The sequence below is a fragment of the Martes martes genome (genome assembly GCF_963455335.1).
Source record: "Martes martes genome assembly, chromosome: 14".
Classification (NCBI taxonomy): Eukaryota; Metazoa; Chordata; class Mammalia; order Carnivora; family Mustelidae; genus Martes; species Martes martes.
The window spans coordinates 39682867-39702255 of NC_137902.1; the positions used below are offsets into that span (position 1 = coordinate 39682867).

Genomic DNA, 19389 nt, shown 5'->3' on the forward strand with positions numbered 1-19389 from the left:
TGAGAGATCAGCTGGGTGACATTCTAGAGGAGAACTATCTTTGCAGTTGGGAAGATTTATGACTCCAGCTTGCAAAAGTGGCAAATAGCTCAGCAAGGGAAGAAAGAAATCATCTGTGAAAAGTTGTATTTAACCATGTTAGACTCATTCAAGTAAGATTAAGTAATGAATATATTTCATAGAGGCTTCTAGATCAGAAATTGATTAAGCAAACTGACCATCTCAATGTGAAATCACCATTTACCCTTTTTAAATTGATTGCTTGATGTTTTTGGTATTACCCATCAACAAATTTGGAAAGAGGTTGTTATTAAACCAGAGCTTGATTCAATAATAGCTGCTGGTATTTCTTTTCTAAGGAGTTTAACACATAGAGTAGCTGATATAGCTTAGTTGGGAGAGTGTTAGAATGGAGGAGGAATTCAACATCTGATCACTTACATTTTCTTAAAGTACAGTTGACTCTTGAACAACTTGGAGATCAGGGGGCCAACCGTCTGCGTGGTCAGAAATCTACGTGTAACTTTGAACTCCCCCAGAACTTAACTATTAATAGCCTACTATTGACTGGAAGCCTTATTGACAATATAAACAGTTGATTAACACATAGTTTGTATGTATTATGTGTTATATATACTGTATTCTTAAGCTAAAGAAAATGTTATTAAGAAAATCATAAGAGAAAATACGTTTACAGTACTATACTGTATTTATCCAGAAAAAAAATCTGCATTTAAGTGGACCATGCAGTTCAAACCCATTGTGATCAAGGGTCAACTATGTGTCACTACTTTTCAGGAATATTAGCCCAAAATGTGTCATTTTTAGTGAATTTTTCCTTCACTCTCTGAATATGTAGAATCAGAATAACAATAGGTATACCTAATCCAATCTTTGATTTCACACACAAGGAAACTAAGGTCTGCATAATTCTTTCATTTTAAACAAAAGCAAAATCAGTTTACTAATGTTGCAGTTATTTTAAAGAGAAAAAAGTCACCCATGATCCTACCTTTCAAAAAGTTGTTTTCATTGTTATAGGTCTTTCCACATGAATATTTAGTTTCATAAAATGTTTTTAAAAGTTATCTATAACTTTGTATTTTACCTGTTTATCAATATATTGTAAATATTTTTCATATTTCCTAATATCTTCATAATATGCTTAATGTCCATAAAACTGGTAGGATTGATGGTAGGATTGATGGTAGGATGATTAAACTACTATTTTTGAACAATTAGGTGTTCCTGAGTTTCTCTCATTATCCATAATGTAGTAATAAACCTCTTTGTTATTTAATCAAATAACAAAAGAAATTTACAAAATTATTATTTAATCTAAGGATATTATTTTTTGGAATTTCTAAGAGGTTCACTTTTTTTAAGATTTTATTTTATTTTTTAAGATTTTATTTATTTATTTGATAGAGATCACAAGTAGGCAGAGAGGCAGGCAGAGAGAGAGGAGGAAGCAGGCTCCCCACTGAGCAGAGAGCCCGATGCGGGGCTCTATCCCTAGACCCTGGGATTATGGCCTGAGCCAAAGGCGGAGGCTTTAACCCACTGAGCCACCTAGGCGCCCCAAGATTTTATTTATTTATTAGAGAGATCACAAGTAGACAGAGAGGCAGACAGTGGGAGGGAGAAGCAGGCCCCCTGCTGAGAAGAGAGCCCAGTGTGGGGCTTGATCCCAGGACCCTAAGGTCATGAGCTGAGTCGAAGGCAGAGGCTTAACCCACTGAGCTACCCAGGTACCCCGATAATACATTTTTTTTTTTTAAGTAGGCTCCCAGCGTGGGGCTTGAACTCACAGCCCTGAGATCAAGAGTCACATGCTCTACCAACTGAGCCAGCCAGGTGCCTCTCTAAGGATATTTTAAGACTCTTGATTAATATTACTTTATTCTCTTCCAAAAGATTCTTTTTTTAAAAAATCCTCAAGCAGATGCCCTGCTGAGTGCAGAGCCCTACCCGGGGCTCGATCTCAGGACCCCAACATCATGACCTGAGCTGACATCAAGAGCCAGCCAGTCAACTGACTGAGGCACCCAGATGCCCCTTTTCCGAAAGATTATTAAGGATTTTTTTAATGTTATGTTTGTTTTTAAGAAATCATAGTATTCTAAGATCTCAGAAAATCAGTATTGGTACCAACTATGTTTAAGTTAGACAAGTGGTGGTAGGTTGTCTCGAAGTAAACAACTCTTTAGGAACAATAATTGTTAAATTATTAACCTAGCAAACAGTATAAACTGTTTATATTATAATGAAAGATAGTTTAATTATATCTATTGGGCCTGCTAACCTTGGTGTTGAGCCTAAGTTCTTACTTAAGTGTGCATGTGTTCACGTGTGGGTGTGCCTGGGTGATTGTGACCAATATTCCTGGGAGTACCATCTATTTCCTGGGTCCTCTTCTAGGCCTGTAGGTTTTTACAACTGTTTTTTTTTTTTCTTTGTTTTATTTTTCACTTTCTTTGCTTCCGTCCTACATTTCTGTCTTTACCTCATTATTTCCCAGCTGGGCTCCAGTTTGTAACTCTAGATACCAGTGTTTTCTTTCTGTCTCTTGCTTTTCAAAGCTCCCCTTTGTACCTTCAGGACTCCAAAAATACCTTTATCTTCCCTTTCTTGCCTTCCCATCAAAATTAATTCTGAGAGATAACTGTTCATTGGTATCCTCTACTTACTGTCCTAAGATACGAATGCTTCCCCTTTTACCTTTAAAGTTGTTTATTAGTAATAAAAAAAAAAAAAAGCTCTGTCATTGGTGAATGTCAGGTCAGGATGTGACTATAGAGTTTGAGCTGGCTTTTTCTTCTTACTGCTCTGATTAATCTCCTCAGGTGCTCTGGCTGTGCGTGTGGGGGGAAAATTGTTATTTGTTGCCAGCATGGAGCTCTTGAGAACTCCTAGTACCTTTCCCCATGAAGTAAGAACTTGGCAACCCTTTTGAGGTCTCTATCCATATCTGAACTTTATTTTTTAATAACGGGTCCCATTGCTGTTGTAAAAGGAAATGATTCCTGATTAGTGACCGTGTTCTGGTCTCCAGCATTTGAAGGATCCCTCTCCTTACTGTAGGAGGGAGTAACATAGGTTGTCTCTCTAAAGAGGACTCAGGAGCTTGCTGCCTGTCTCTTATTTCTGACCTTAGAAATGCTTGGTTTAAACAGAATAAAATAATTTTGTATTTAATGATTATAAACAGTTATTCTTTATACCCAATTACTTTATAGTTGTATATCATTTAATTTCTGTTTAACTTTTTAAAGTTTGGATTCGTTTTGATCAAAACCCCAAATGCAATTAATGTCAGTTTTATAGTTTGTTTTTGTTATGGCCATTTTTCAAGGTAGTTGTGGAGGGGTTTTTTTGTGTGGTTTATTTGTTTGTTTAGTACAGTTGATTAGCCCTTTAGATTAGATTTTTCTCCTAATAATATAAATATTTCAAGTTCTCTGTTAGGCTCTAGTTTCACCAAGCTGTTTGCTCATTAAAGATGTCAGCCCAGATATAGAGATGGCAGTAGGAAGAGACTAAAGCCATTCTGACAGTATAAAAGAGAGGCAGCCCCAACAGGAGGCTAAGAAATCATCTTCTTCGTGTAGGCCTGTTAAGGAGAATTTGACAGCAAACCAAGTGGCAAAGTTATGTCTATTCTGACAGAGTTTGTTCTCTCCCTTGTTGGCATAAAGACAGAGACTCTATATCTTTTAAGAACCTGATGAAAAAAAATTGAGCTCTTTGATATTTTTGATCTGAAAGAGATTTTCAGAAGCTCTATGCATCTGATTACACAGGTAATTTGTGAGTTCTACTGTAAGCTCTGCATCACAGCGTTGAATAATGGTCTGGTACCAACTTATAATTAATATCTGTCAGGATTTACAGCCCAGGAGGGGGTGGAAGGAATAGCCTTGTTAATCTATCCAGACAGTGTATAAAATAAATTTTTGTACCTTTGTGGAAGCTTCAGAAAGCAATTTACTATATTCTATGTGTGGGTTTCATGGAAGCATCTTTCTTTATCCTTGGTTTTTCTCTGGGAACATTTGTCACACATCATTCTTTTTATTTTATTTACTATTATACATAAGCTGTATTTTAGGCTTTGTTTGGTACTCAAGAGAACCCAGGGAAGATTTGCTTTGCTATTATATTAAACTTTTTAATATAGTCTGATAGTTTCAGAAAACTAAGAACCCTTAGGAGGCAGAAAAACCAACTGGACTGACAGTAAAGAATGGAAAACAGAAACTCTGGGACCTTAAACTGCAGTCTTCTCATATACAAAATTAGCTGTTTCTCTAATTAATACTTAGCCAGCATCCTTAGGATATATTGTACTTTTCTCAGGTGACTAGCAAATTTTAAAATATTCTGGCTTAAAACAGAGCTATGAAACAAGAGAATCTTAGAGCTGGAGGGGATCTTAAAGGTTATTGTATAACCAGATGTAGGAATCCCTTTTATATATACAGTTGTTTGCTCATTATCAAGCATTTCAGTGGCAGGAAGCACATTTAAAAGCTAATCACAGTTACTAATCTAGTCCCAATAATTCAAAGTGAGCACTGAGGAAGCATAATGGAAAAAAAGGGGTGATCAGAAGCCTTCAAACAAAGAAATGTGTTAAGTGCCTTTCCTCCCTTTAGTTCCTGGTAGTTTGTAATTGGGATCCCATCAGTTCTTGAATATCTCTGATATAACCATTTATATTTGTTTGAATAAGATAAAGAAACTGAGACCTGTATTGGTTTAAAGGCTTTGATTTGTGTAGCATCAAAAGAAATAAATATTAGAATTGATCATTTCTTACTCTCTTCTTGTATAATCCCAGGATTTTATGCTTTTCCCTCTACCTTGGCCCCAAAAGAAAGAGAGAAAGAAAGGAGGGAAAGAAGGGAGGGAGGAAGGGAATGGAACATAAACTTGATAATAGCTACTGATCCTAGTACATCAGCCAGAAATACTGTTAGTGTCTGGTCACTCACATGTTGTGATGTTTCTTTCATCCTGCAGGCTTACTGTGGATTTCTCCGTCCTGGAGTTTCTTCAGAGAATCTTTCTGCAGTGGCCACAGGAAACTGGGGCTGTGGTGCCTTTGGTGGTGACGCTAGATTAAAAGGTGAGTAAATAAGTTGTTTTAAGAAGGCTAATAGCATTGTGACTAGGGAGAAAAGTTAGTCCTTCAAACTGGGATTTCTAATGTTCTATTGTAATAAGAGACCACAAAGATCAAAGAGAAGAGAAAAACAATATTTGACATCATCCTCTTTTTTTCCTTATCATGTTTAAAGGAATTCTTATTTTTATTTACTATTTTCCTGCAGAGGTCACTTATCTCTTTGATGTATCAGACACAGTATTTAGTTGAATAGAGATATGGAAGAGTCCAAAAAGACTGTGAAGTTTCAAACCAAGGCACCCATTAAGCACCTTCCTTGGCAGAAGTGATTTTGATGGACAGAACTATTTTGTTGACTCATGCATTCACCAAACTTAAGAGGCATCTGCTATGGTAGACTGAGAATACAAAAGTGAATAAGATGTAGTCCTTGCTTTGAAATTCACAGTATATGAGAGAGGCATAGACAAATGCAGTATAGTAGTGAGTAAAGGTACACATGTGTGGGAGTATAGCTTAGGAGAGCTGCATGAATAACATATTTGAGGACCCATCTGGATACCCAAAAAGGATAAACATTTCTTGCATTTTATTGTTTATGGTAAAAATATCACAAAATCTGATTAACAAAACTATTGGCCATTTAGCAAATTATGACATTTTCTTAACTCTCAAAAGTACTAGTTACAGAAAATAGTATTATATCATTACTTAGGAAGGTTACTATTCTGTGTCAGCTTGACTGGTCTGAAACCAGCTAGGTATGCTGCAATATAATCCTGCCATTAACTACCTGGAGTTAGTACAAATCCCAACAGGTTAAGGGCAGAGTCCTCCATAAAACCACCCCTACTTCAGACTCTAGCCACAAGTATGGGGCAGGGTGTCCCCAGGCCACCTATACCTCCGACCACCAGCCTACTAATCTAAGAGGTTCTTACAACCCCCTTCGGGTTTGATAATTCACTGGAATAACTCAGAGAGCTAAGGAAGGTGCTACTACAGTTTTATGGTAACAGGTGAGTGAGATCTGGGAGGGAATACAGAGCTTCCATGCCTTCTCTCTGTGGTGTCAGGGCATATCATCCTCCTCACACATTAATGTGTTAACCTGGAGGCTCCACTGACCTTTGATGTCTGGAAGTTTTCACTGGGGCTTCATTGTGTAGGCATTGTTGATAAAATCATTGGCCACATCACTGAACTCAATTTCAGCCCTCCTTCCACTCCCTGGAGATCAATGGCTGAATCCTAAACTTGAAGCTCTCTCAGGGCCCTCCCAGAGTCACTTCCTTAGCATAACAAAGAAAGTATCACTCTGGAAATTCCAGAGGTTTTTGAAATTCTTATTTACACTACAGTTATTAAAGTAACAAGAAAACAAAGCAAACATAAAACAGCATGCTAGACTTGATAGCCAATCTAGATATAGATAAAATCTGTTTCGCTGGGAATAAAACTGTTGAGTCTGTCATGATTTATGAGTGTTACTTTTGTAAAAGTGACACATTTACAATTTTTTTAATCCAGAAAAATATTATGAAGTATGTAAAAATCATCAGAATTCATTGTTAGCATTTGGTGACCATCCTTTCAGAAGACATTCCTATATAACAATCTGTGTAACCATTTGACATTAATAACATCACACCATACTGTCTATGCTCTAAACTCTTCATTTTGAAAACCTTACGGTCTGATGGATTTCTTTCAACACCAACAAATGTAAATGTACTGTCAACATTTTTAATAGCTACATAGCATTCTGTTGTATGTACCTCTGTGTACCATAATTTATTTCACTGGTTCTCCCATTTATATACAGTTGGTTTATTTTATCTTATATTATAAGCAATACTGCAATATATAAATATATGTTATATATCATTATTTTTGTAGGATTAATTCCTATAAGTGAGATCAATGACTCAAAGGACATATATATCTTTATATTTTGATTACTTGTTGCAAATTGTCCTTCTGAAAAGCCGTGTCTAAATTTACTATCTTCCTTGTATAAGAAACCTTACCAATATGGGATTTTGTCAACTTTTAAAATTTCTCTGAGGTTTAACATTTTTCATCCATATACTGCCCATTTTTATTTGCTTTGTGAATTGCTTTTTCACTCTTCTGTTCACTTAGCTCTTTGGGAATAGTTTTGACTTTTCATTGACTATTAATAACTCTTTGTATATTAAAAAATGTTAATTATCATGTTGCAGGTATTTTTCTCAGTTTTTTTCATTTATTTCAGCCTATTAGGTGGTTGTCATGTGGAGTTAATTTTTATGTGTTCACATATTTGTGGCATGTTTAGAAAAATCTTTTCTATTTCTTCATTCTAAAGGTTTTCTTACCCACACTTTTTTCATATTCAGAAACAAAAACTACATGTTACTATTTTCAGTGTTTTGAAAATCTATAGAAGAAAGAATTTCTGACTTTATGAAATCCTTTATCATCCTCAGTTTGTTTGAGAAACCTGTTTTTCGCTCTAGGCTTATTGATCTTATGACAGACACTTTTTTTCTGTTTTTCCCTCAAGTAAAATGAATGAGTAGATTCATACCATCAATCCAAAAAACCAGGTCTGCCATAAGCCTTGGTCATTTGTGATGGACAATTTGAGAAGCTTTATAAATGAGTTTGTTTCCTTTCTTTTCCTTATGGCATAAAAAATCTTTTTCTCAGATTATAGTTTTGTTTCCCCTGGTGAGTGTCAAGCATAGCATTCAAAGATTTTCATTATGTATTTCATTTTCTCAAGTATTGAGACTTAAACTTTAGAGTAACTTTTTGACAACTCCCTCCTCTTCATGAATTTGAATAATCATTTAAAAATTGAAGTAGTTATTTATTCTTTAGTGGGGAATTATTTGCTAATATTGATTTGGAAAGAAAGATATTGTGGTACATCTATGTAATGAAATATTATGCAGACATTTTAACTGTTGCAGAAATACAACTGCTGACATGGAAATATGTTTTTGGAATACTGCCAAAGCAGGGGAAATGCATAGTATATGCATGATATAAAGCATTTTAAAAATTAAATTATGAATAAAATAAGTATCACACAAATTTGAGATTTTCTGTGTTTATCCATTTATGTGCAAAGGTTAACCATTGTTGTCTCTCAGTGAATGATTCAGATGATTTTTTTAATTTGTATTTTTCTGTTGTAAGCATATATTGTTTTTGTAACAAAGAGTTTTATCAAAAGTGTTCTGACAACATGGACAGGGGCGCCTGGGTGGCTCAGTGGGTTAAAGCCTCTGCCTTCGGCTCAGGTCATGATCCCGGGGTCCTGGGATCGAGCCCCACATGGGGCTCTCTGCTCAGCGGGGGGCCTGCTTCCTCCTCTCTCTCTGCCTACTTGTGATCTCTGTCAAATAAAAAAATAAAATCTTTAAAAAAAAAAGTGTTCTGACAACATGGACAGACCTTGAAGGCATTTTTATGCTAAGTGAAATGAATGAGGCAGAGAAAGTCAAACACTGTGTGTCTCATTTATGTGTGGAATGTTAAAACAAAACAAAATTCTAGGCCATAGATACAGAGAACAGGTTTCCAGAGGTGGGGTTAGGGCTGGGTGAAGGGGATCAGAATGTACCAACTTCCAGTTATAAAATGAATAAATAATGGGGATGTAATGTATAACATGGTGACTATAGTGAATAACTGTATTGCATATTGGAAAGTTGCTAAAAGAGTAGATCTTGAAAGTTCTCATCATAAGAAAAAGAATTTTTGTAACTATGTGTGGTGATGGGTGTTAACTACTTTTTGCAGTGATTATTTCTCAGTATATACAAATATCAAATCATATTGTATACCTGGAAACTAATACAATTTTATATGTCAGTTATATCTCAGTTTTTTAAAAAGTCAGCCATCAGGACAGTGTAAGCCCCTCTTTTACAAGCTCACCTTTTCATTAGTCACATAGACATGAGCAAGGGGGGATTTAAATCCTAGAGAAGAGAGTACCAAGAAAAAGGTGTTTGCTAATGACCCAATATTAGGGAGATAAAGCAGATGCATAGGAAAGAATCAAGCGGCTATGGTCCAGTTCAGAGTATCAGTAGATAATACAAGATTGGAAAACTAAAACTCTTTGAGAGCAGATAAAAACAGGGCCAATATTAACTTTTTGTCGACTGGCCAAATTTATCTGTGCCTAGGTCTTACCAAACCTACCAGGAAGACTCTTTGAACCATCAGATGCTATCCCTACCTTACAAGAGAAGGAAGGAAGGAAGGATAGTTTAAAAAAAAAAAAAATCATGGAGTGAGAACATCAGCATTTAAACTTAAACTGGTGTTTCTTTTATTAGCAATAAGGCTAAATATTTGTTAATATGCTTGCTGCCTAACAGTACATGAGTGTTAAAGTTTACAACAATTTAATTTTGAACCTTTTTCATTGTACATTCTGCTGACAACTGTTAAGATAATATTTTTCATATATTTATTCATTCAACAGACATTTACTAACAACTTCCGGCCAGTGGATTTTAGAGCCAGAGGGTGGGAAAGAAGGGATATGGGGAAGAGGGAGGGACCTGGCGCCTGTCCCCCACTGGCAGCCAGTCATTTCTTGCATGCCTGTGCTACCACATGGGCTTTCTCTATTCTCCTGCCTGGCCCCTCATCTTTCTGAGCACCTTGTGGAGGGCTATGGAAAAAAGCTTTTGAGTGAGTGTGAACTCTGTTTATTTCTGGGGCTCCTGCTTATTCCAAAGTAACCCCCCAGTCTACACTTGGCTTTTAAAATTATATTAAAGTTTTAGTTGATTTATTCTTACCCATTTGTATGGTGGTCACCTCTGTCTCCTGTGCTCTTTCAAAGATAGTAGTTTATGTGTTTCATATCTTCTTGGAGGGAGTTGTCATACTTTGGTTACCTTGCAACAATGCAACTCTCTGGTAGACTCAGGAAAAAATTATTTTTTGGGTTACTTGGCCTTTTTTCATTGTTAGGATGGAAGCAACTTCCTTTTGCAGCTTTATTCATCCTATCTCAGTAGAGACTGTGAAATGGGCTTCTGCCCTACGTGTACCACCAGACACCCATGAGATTTTTAGGAGATAATTTAAAACCATTTTGAAATGGTCAGTTTAAAAACAAAATGGTTTCTTGTACCTTTTATTTGTAAATTTTATTACATTATCATCAAAGAGTGTAGATAGTATTATTTCTACTTTTTGGAGTTTTTTGAGCTTCTCTTGGTGACCTAACAGTCAATTGTTGCAGATACTATATTGGCATGTGAAGAGATGTCTCTGAAGGGTGTAGGACTATTCTAGGTCTATTAGATTCCATCCTTATTAGATCACACTCTGTATCGCTCTAATTTTGACTGCTTGCTTTGTGAAGGGATTGAGTGGTAATCTAAAGGTCTTTCTTTTATATTTTTGCCAATTCCCCCTTCCATTTCCTTCAGTATTTATTTTTTATACCTTTTCAGTACTATGTTACCTGACTTGGGAAAATTGTGCCATTGCTAGTTTACTGTAATTAGAATGTATCTTGATGTTGTAATCCTATGTATTTTCTTGTCTATCTCCATTGCCTACCTTCACTACCTAAAAGTGATTTACAAATAAAATATGCTCAATGAATTTCTCTTTAACAATAATTTATTCAACCCTTTTTGCCTTTCATTAATTTAAGGTTTTGCACATTTTTCTCAAATTGCATGTTAGTATCTGGTTAATTCCCTATGTTCCTTTAAGACTCCACTCTAGTGTTAACTGTTCCACAGAGATCCCCATTCCTCTCCCTCCACCTATCTCCAACTCACCAACACTGAAGCAAAGTTCTGTAGTAGGATTCTTTAGTTTTAACAGACACTAATCTACCTAGTCACTTAAGCCTGAATGGGGGTTACTAGCAGATGTGGATGAAACGGCAGGAGCTGGGGACCAAATAGTTCCAGGCTTATAGTACTATATTTGAGTGACCCTAGAAGGAAGGAGAAATCCTTCATTTAATAATTTTATGGAGGGGCACCTGGGTGGCTCAGTTGGTTAAGTGTCTGCCTTCAGTTCAGGTCATGATCCCAGGATCAAGTCCCGCATCAGGCTCTGCACTCAGTGAGGGGTCTGCTTCACCCTCTACCCTTCCCCCCAGCTCATGAGCTCTCTCGCTCACTCTCAAATACATAAATAAAATCTTTTTTAAATTTTTAAAAATTAAAAAAAATAAAAATGTTATGGAAATACTCTAATTGGACCAACATAGGTCGCTTTTCCATCCCTTGGACCAAATCATTGTAGCCAGAAGTCGGTAAACACGGGATACATCCCTTGTGAGATTAAGAAGTTTTTCAGTTGATTTTTATTGCATATTTATATTAAGTGAAAAATTCTCTGAGATTATAGAAGCCTATCAATAAAAACATGAAAGGGTATAATAGAAATAACGGGCCAGTTCAGTTCAGTTTGTCTTACCACAGGCTCCTTATCACTTTGCTTACTTCTGTCAGAACACATCACACTCCATTTCTCTCTCAGCCTTGCTCTTACACACTTGAGTAAGAATATTCCTTCCTTAACACTTTCACATTGTCCTCTTCTGTGGGCCCAGTGCCTAGAATGGGGTAATGCATTCAAGGTGTCTAGAGTGAGTGGAATGGTCATCAGAACCTTGGAGATGCCGCCTTAGTTAGTGGATCTGGGAAATGGATTTGGGAAATTTTAACTGCCTGTGGATTACTAATGATCAGCTGGGTTTAAGAAAGACTTATTTTCTCCTTTAGTTTGCATAGTTGCCCTCCAATTTGTAGCCACATTTTTAAGGTGAGGAAACCAAGGTTCAAAGAGAGGCTAATAAACCTGCCCAAAGAGAGAGAGCTAATAAATGTCAGAACCAAAATTCACATTTGCCCTTTCTCAAAAATCAGTATATTTTCATTATTGTTGTTGTTAGTTGAGAGCATGTTGCATGCATTGTGTATTCCAGAAATTGTACTAAGTGCTTTCCTTACATGTATTAGCTCATAACAATGTATTAGGTAAGTTTTATTTTTATCTTTGTAGGTGAAACAACCAAGGCATAGAGAGGTAAGTATCTAGCCCAAGGTCACAAGGATGGCATGCAGCAGGGTTAGGATACAAACCAGGATTGATGCCCATGAGCCCAGTGTCTGCACTGTTGCTGTTTAATCTTTATAGGCCGCAAATTCTGGATCTGGATCTGGATTTGGGATTTGCCATTTTGGAGACGGTTGAATTCTTAAAGAGAGAGAGTACATTTAAAGCAAGTGAAAGGATCAGGACACCTGGGTGGCTTAGTCAGTTAAGTGTCTGACACTCTGTTTTGGCTCAGGTTGTGATCTCAGGGTTGTGGGGATCAAGTCCCAGGTTGGACTCCACGTTCAGCAGAGAGTCTGCTTGAAGATTGCTTCTGCCCTTCCCCCAACTCTCTGTCTCTCTCAAATAAATTAAAAAATCTTTTTTTTTTTAAAGATTTTTATTTATTTATTTGACAGACAGAGCTCACAAGTAGGCCAAGAGGCAGGCAGAGAGAGAGGAGGAAGCAGGCTCCCTGCTGAGCAGAGAGCCCGATGTGAGGCTCGATCCCAGGACCCCGGGATCATGACCTGAGCCGAAGGCAGAGGCTTTAGCCCACTGAGCCACCCAGGCGCCCCCCCCCTTTTTTTTAAGCAGGTGAAAGGATCATAGATGGAGGCTTTAGTAATATGGGGGTTTGGAAGCAGCTGCAGGTGTTGTTGATTAAAAACAGTAGCCAGGGACACCTGGGTGGCTCAGTTGGTTAAGCGGCTGCCTTCGGCTCAGGTCATGATCCCAGAGTCCTGGGATCGAGTCCCACATCGGGCTTCTTGCTTGGCAGGGAGCTTGCTTCTCTCTCTGTCTCTGCCTGCCACTCTGTCTGCCTGTGCTCTCTCTCTCTCTCTCTCTCTCTCTCTGTGACAAATAAATAAATAAAATCTTTAAAAAAAATAAAAATCCGCAGTAGCCAGAGGACAAGACCAGTTACAGAGTAAGAGTTGGCTGAGAGGAGTGAGCAAAAAGCCTTGAGCTTTTAGGGTAACCAGGGTGTAAGAGGTCACAAAACACCTTGAGTTTCATTAGAACGGCATGAGTTATAATTTCAGATCTATACTATTGGGTCTTTTTGCCAGCATGCATTTAAATAATATAAACAACTTGAGGAAATTCTTCTGCTGGCATGAGGTATATTTGCTTGGAGTAGAGCAGAATGAGTTGGCCATGATAGCTTTGTAGAATAGTGAGGGAGGGAGCATGTCCTTAAGTCATGGGGGTTTAAACCTCAGCTCCACTGCTTTCTGGCCTGTAACCCTAGATGAATTATTTAACCTTTTGATACCCATCTTGCCTTATTTTCAAAATGGGGATGATACTAATATGTACCGTATCCAGTTTTTGTAAGTATTAACTGAGTTAATTCTTGTAAATCTTGAGTTTGTGCTTTTAAAGCTGCTAGAACCATTCAGCATGCTGTAAGAACTCAGTGTTAGCAATTGTTACTAAAATCATATGCTGATGGCCTCAAACCACACCTGTGGTATGAGTATCCATCATTTTACTCATTTTTAGTTTGGTTCATTTGTTGCAGGAGGACACTATGAATTGTTTTTTGGTGTTATTTATATTTATTTGAATTTTCTTCATAGCTTAACATTGATGCCAAAAAGAAAATTAAAATCAAGCTCCCTGCAGGTTAATTTAAGTGATTATTTTGGCACCTAGTTGTGCTGGAAGTTAGAATTTGATGCTTTTATATCATACTTGGACTTAGTCCATATACCCTATTAGATTTGTGATTTATTCTCCTCTAACTTGGGATGCAAGAGAATTCACCTAAATTCTGAGACTTAATTCTTTAGATTTGCAAAGGTCTTGGGGATGTTGCAAATAGTGAGATCTGAAGACAGTTCTCTTTAAAATGATCTTTTGTTAGTGATTACTGATATATGTATAGTCAAGATTAATTTATATTTCTGGAAATTTCACTTGTATATTTATAGTCTAATATCCAGTGCAAAGAGAAAAATTATAGCAGGGATTATGGAATTCTCCACTCTGAAAGAGTCTTTAGGTATCATCTGATCCAACTCCTTCATAGTATAGCTGGGAAAAATGCAGGCAAGAGAGTTAAGTGACTTGGCCAAAGTCATGGATCTAGAGAGCTAGCAGATGGGTGAGGACTGAACTCCAGTCTCCTATATCCAGTCCCAACCTGCCTGACACATGCTAATGTTGCAGCCCAAATAGAAATGGATGTGAAATAAAAAATGTAATGTAAATTGGTTTCTCTTACTACGATCCAACCTCTTTTTGGTAGCTATGTCCAAGCTTAGCTGTAAGAGCCTAATCATAGGAACAAGATGGCCTGTGAAGCTTTCTTAAAATATATTCTATAGGGTGATACATTTTGGATGTTTTTATTCAGACTTTATTTTCATAAGTGGCAAATGACCAGTGATCTTGTATTTATGTATATAAGGAGGAAATAGAACTGAAAGGACTTACCTTTGGGTTTCTCTTTTTTTTTTTTTTATTTAAAGATTTTTTATTTATTTGAAAGAGATCACAAGTAGGCAGAGAGGCAGGCAGAGAGAGAGGAGGAAGCAGGCTCTCCGTGGAGTGAGAGCCTGATGCGGGGCTCGATCCCAGGACCCTGGGATCATGACCTGAGCCGAAGGCAGAGGCTTTAACCCACTGAGCCACCCAGGCGCCCCTGGGTTTCTCTTTTTTTAATAGGAAATATTTAAAACCAAATTTTCATTCAAACTAAAAGGTAAGAAATGGTACTTCTTGATAGAGGAAAGTGACAATTTGTTTTTCCTTTTTTATATGTAGTTTAGGTTAATTAGGAACCTTTTAAAATTGAGTGTACTGAAGCTTTAATATATGCATAAGTTGGTTGAACAGTTTTAATTAAAACTTACCTCTATTTTGAGATTAATTACTTTCAAAACTGCAAGATTAATGAGGCCTAGTCATGGTACCTCACATGTTGTAGATATTCAATAAATATTAGTTTGGAAATTAGGTAATACTTTGGTATTTTAGAATCTCACATGTATTATGTCTTAGATGATTTTCCAAATTTGGGGATAGTCAACTATATCAGATTTACTAGTCCAACCTAAATATATTTTTCTTTCTTATATAATTTTTAAAAACTTTTTATTTGAACATAATTTCAAATATACAAAAAGTTATAAAAGGAAAAACAACTGTGTGTGTGTGTACATGCATATATATGAATACACACATGCACAATTTTTCTGAACACTTTGAGCTCAAGTTATATACATTACACCCATTTTCCTACATATTTCCAGTATGTGCTTCCTGAGAATAAAATATTCTCTTATATAAACACATTATAATTATTAAACTCATAAATGTATATTGATAGGATAGTTTTATCTACTCTCTCATCCATGTTCCAGTTTTGTCAGGTGCTGTAATAAAACCATTTATAGCCTTCTTGCCCTCCAATACACGGTCCAGGGTCAGGTATTGCCTTTAGTTATAATGTCTTTTAGCCTCCTTTTGAATTTGGAGTATTTCCATAGCTTTTTTTTTTTTAAATCTTTTATGACATTGACATGTATTTAAAGAACACTGTGTTCCTTGAGTTTGTCTGCTATTTCCTCATAATTAGGTTGAGGTTCTGCATTCTTAGAATACCACATAGATAATAGTATCTAGAGGCACTTGATGGCCATCTGACTCCATTGGTGGTGTTAATTTTGATTACACAGTCAAGGTGTTGTCTGATTTCTCCACTGTATAGATAGTGAGTTTTTCCCTGCCTTGTAGCTAATAAGCCATCTGGAAAGACACTGTAAGACAAAATTTCCTTTAGATTTGGCATCCTTTAGTGATTTTTGCCTGATTGAGTCTTTACCATGATGGCTGCAAAAGAGGATTATCCTGTGCTATCTCTCCCTCCACCTTACTGATTTAGTCTTTGACTTTCTCCTATGAGTAAGAACCCCTCCTTCTTTTTTTCTATTATGTGTTATCAGTGAGAAGAATCATTATCATTATCAAGAATTCATATTTTTTCAGTGGTTTGTAATTTATTACTGTATTTAATATTTTGGTGCTGGGCTTGTCCAGAGTTGACTCTAGTGGGCTCTCCTTCAAACTGGCTCCTATATCCTGAACACTTTCTCTACTTTCTGGTATAACAAAATATCCTGGGCTTACCTTGTACCTATCCTATTCTAACCGTGGAATCAGGCATTTCCCTGAGGAATCCAGCTCCTTTAAAGAGGGAATGGTATTAGAGACCAAGATCTGGGCACTAGATGTGCTCACTGCTGCTGAGGTGTCTTCTTTTAAAGCACATTAGCAGACAAAGCTAAGAATACACACACACACAAACACAAATGTATGTATTTTACAAGTCTCTGAGTATACACTAGTGCCATCCATTTCAATCCATCCCAGTTATTTTTTTCTTCCCCCATTCAGGCTTGTGTGTCCCCTCTTCTATGGTAAGAACCCCAGCTCCCCAAAGTATCAACACCTTTACTCATTTGCTCAATCCTGAAATATATTTAAAAATAGTTTCAAAATTGTTTTGCCTGAACTACTATGGTAAACAAACCTAGTAAAAAGAATTGGGGATTTGTTTGTAATTCTTTTCTCCTTGCCCAAGACTGACAGTATATTACTCATATATTATGTTCATAAGTTACTTGGGTTAGTTCTTTTTTTTTTTCATCTTTTTGTTTTTCCTTTTCCCTTCAGTGTAGTTATGTTATTCTTTTGAAATAAAATTAGGCTAATTTGTTACTGTTTGCATTTAATTGTAGGTTCCTCTCCATTCCCATTCTTACTTTTATTTTTTGAATATATAGAGTATCAACATGCTCTCAAAATAAGGGGTGCCTGGGTGGCTCAGTGGGGTAAAGCCTCTGCCTTTGGCTCAGGTCATGATCCCAGGGTTGTGTGATTGAGCCCCGCATCTCGGGCTTTCTGCTCAGCAGGGAGCCTGCTTCCTTCTCTGTCTCTCTGCCTGCCTCTCTGCTTACTTGTGATCTCTGTCAAATAAATAAATAAAAATCTTTAAAAAAATAAAATTAAAAAAAAATGCTCTCAAAATCAGAACTATACTGAAGTTATTCTCCATAATGTTTCAGTTTTATTCCCACCTCCCTTTTTATGAAGTAAAAGATATTATACCTTTGTTGTTTTTTTCAGTTTATACCTATGTTCAGTTTTATTGTTATTTAAAATAAATTTGTTGACTTTCCTCCAAAGAAGACATACAAATGGCCGACAGACACATAAAAAGATACTCAACATAAACCTCATTATCAGGGAAATGAAAATCAAAACCATAATAAGATAGCATTTTACACCTATCAGAATGGCTTAAGTCAAAAACTCAAGAAACAAGTGTTGGCAAGGGTGTGAAATAAAAGAAACATTCTTGGCACTGTTGGTGGGAATGAAAAGTGGTGCAGCCACTGTAGAAAATAATATGGAGGTTCCTCAAAAAATTAAAAATAGAACTACCCTACGATCCAATAATCATGCTATGAAAACACTAATTCAAAGGGATATGTGTACCCCTATGCTTATTGCAGTGTTATTTATAATAGCCAAACTATGGAAGCAGCCCAAGTGTCCATCAAAAGATGAATGGCTAAAGATGTGGTATATATATTCCACATATGTGTATATGTGTGTATAATATTACTCAGCCATAAAAAAGAATGAAATAAAAAAGAATGAAATCTTGCCATTTGCAACAACATGAAAAGAGCTAGAGAGTGTAATACTAAGCAAAATAAGCCAGTCAAGAAAGACACTATATCATTTCACTCATATGTGGAATTTAAGAAACAAAACAAATGAACAAAGGGGAAAAAAAAGAGAGACAAACCAACAGACTCTTAACTATAGAGAACAGATGGTTAGCATAGGGCAGGTGAATGACGGGAGGGGTAAAACAGATGAAAGGGATTGAGAGTCCACTTATCTTGATGAACATTGAGTAATATATGGAACTGACAAATCACTATATTGTGCACTGTATATTAAATACGCTGGAATTAATAAAGTCTTCAAAAAATTTTTTAAAATGAAATAGTGTCCATTTAGATTAAGATTATAAAGGAACTTAATTTTTGGAAACATACTTCAGGCTCAGTGATTTGTAACTTTGATTTCTGGGGACAGTGGTTCACAGTGATTTTCCCATTCCAGCATACCAGAGTTACTATTCAATGTTTTCAGTAACAATGACTCCATGCTGCAGTGATTGGGTGGAGGTGGGAGTACAGGACGGATGCAGGTGTACGCTCTAAGCCATTTTGAGAATGCTTGCTGTAGGGTTAATGAGAGCATTAGAACCTCCCAAATGCATTATTCATGAAAAATCATAGAGACTCCTGTGATACAAAAGACTGGTGACTATGTAATAAAACAAAATAATCAAGCAAGCAAACAAGTTTAGTTCCAAATTAATATAAGTGAAAGAAAATACCTCCTTAGTGCCTTGACTGTGCTGCCTAGGATGCACCTTCCTTTATTTTCCCACAAAAGTGCTTGTGTGGAATTCTGTGGCTTAATGATATTCTCAGAGCATGTCTGAAAAGTCACACAACTAGATGATTTATACCCATCTATATTTGCCATTTCTAATAACACTTATATTTGGTTTATAAATCTATAATCCAGAATAAAGCTGTGGCACACCAGCTGTAATTTAGCTGGTTGAAAGAACTGAAGGTGTCTTGATGGGAAGTGTCATAATATAGCTGTGTGTTTTTTTTCTCTTTGCTACAGCCTTAATACAGATACTGGCAGCTGCTGTAGCTGAGCGTGATGTGGTTTATTTCACCTTTGGGGACTCAGAATTGATGAGAGACATTTACAGCATGCACACTTTCCTTACTGAAAGGAAACTAACTGTTGGTAAGTAGGAAATAAACTTGACACTTGGTATCTAGATAAGACTGTCCACCATCTTGGTGGACAGTCAAAGACTTGCTGAAACTGGATGGATTATGGTGGATAAGAAATGAAAGCATGACTTTGAGAAGGGTGGACAGAGTCTTAGTTGGGCAACATCTGCAGAATCTTTTTTCTGACAAAATTTTATCTGCTGTCTTGAATGGGTATGTCAGCTTATTAAAGTCAGGCCAAGAAGCTGGAGTTTAATATCCATTTTTACTTTTATGCATATAGAAAACTAAAAGAGGGATGGCATAGGAGGGATGGCATAGGAGGAT

At 36.6% G+C, this 19389-nt stretch overlaps 1 protein-coding gene across 2 annotated transcripts in view; it reads left to right on the forward strand.

Annotated features, from left to right (window-relative positions):
- Positions 1–19389, forward strand: part of PARG (poly(ADP-ribose) glycohydrolase) — a 122297-nt gene that overhangs the window by 101316 nt on the left and 1592 nt on the right. For both annotated transcript variants that reach the window (XM_080822882.1, XM_080822883.1), the window contains exons 16-17: positions 5026–5131; positions 18944–19072. In XM_080822882.1, the coding sequence (XP_080679008.1) occupies positions 5026–5131; positions 18944–19072 (235 nt within the window). The remainder of the gene's footprint in view (positions 1–5025; positions 5132–18943; positions 19073–19389) is intronic.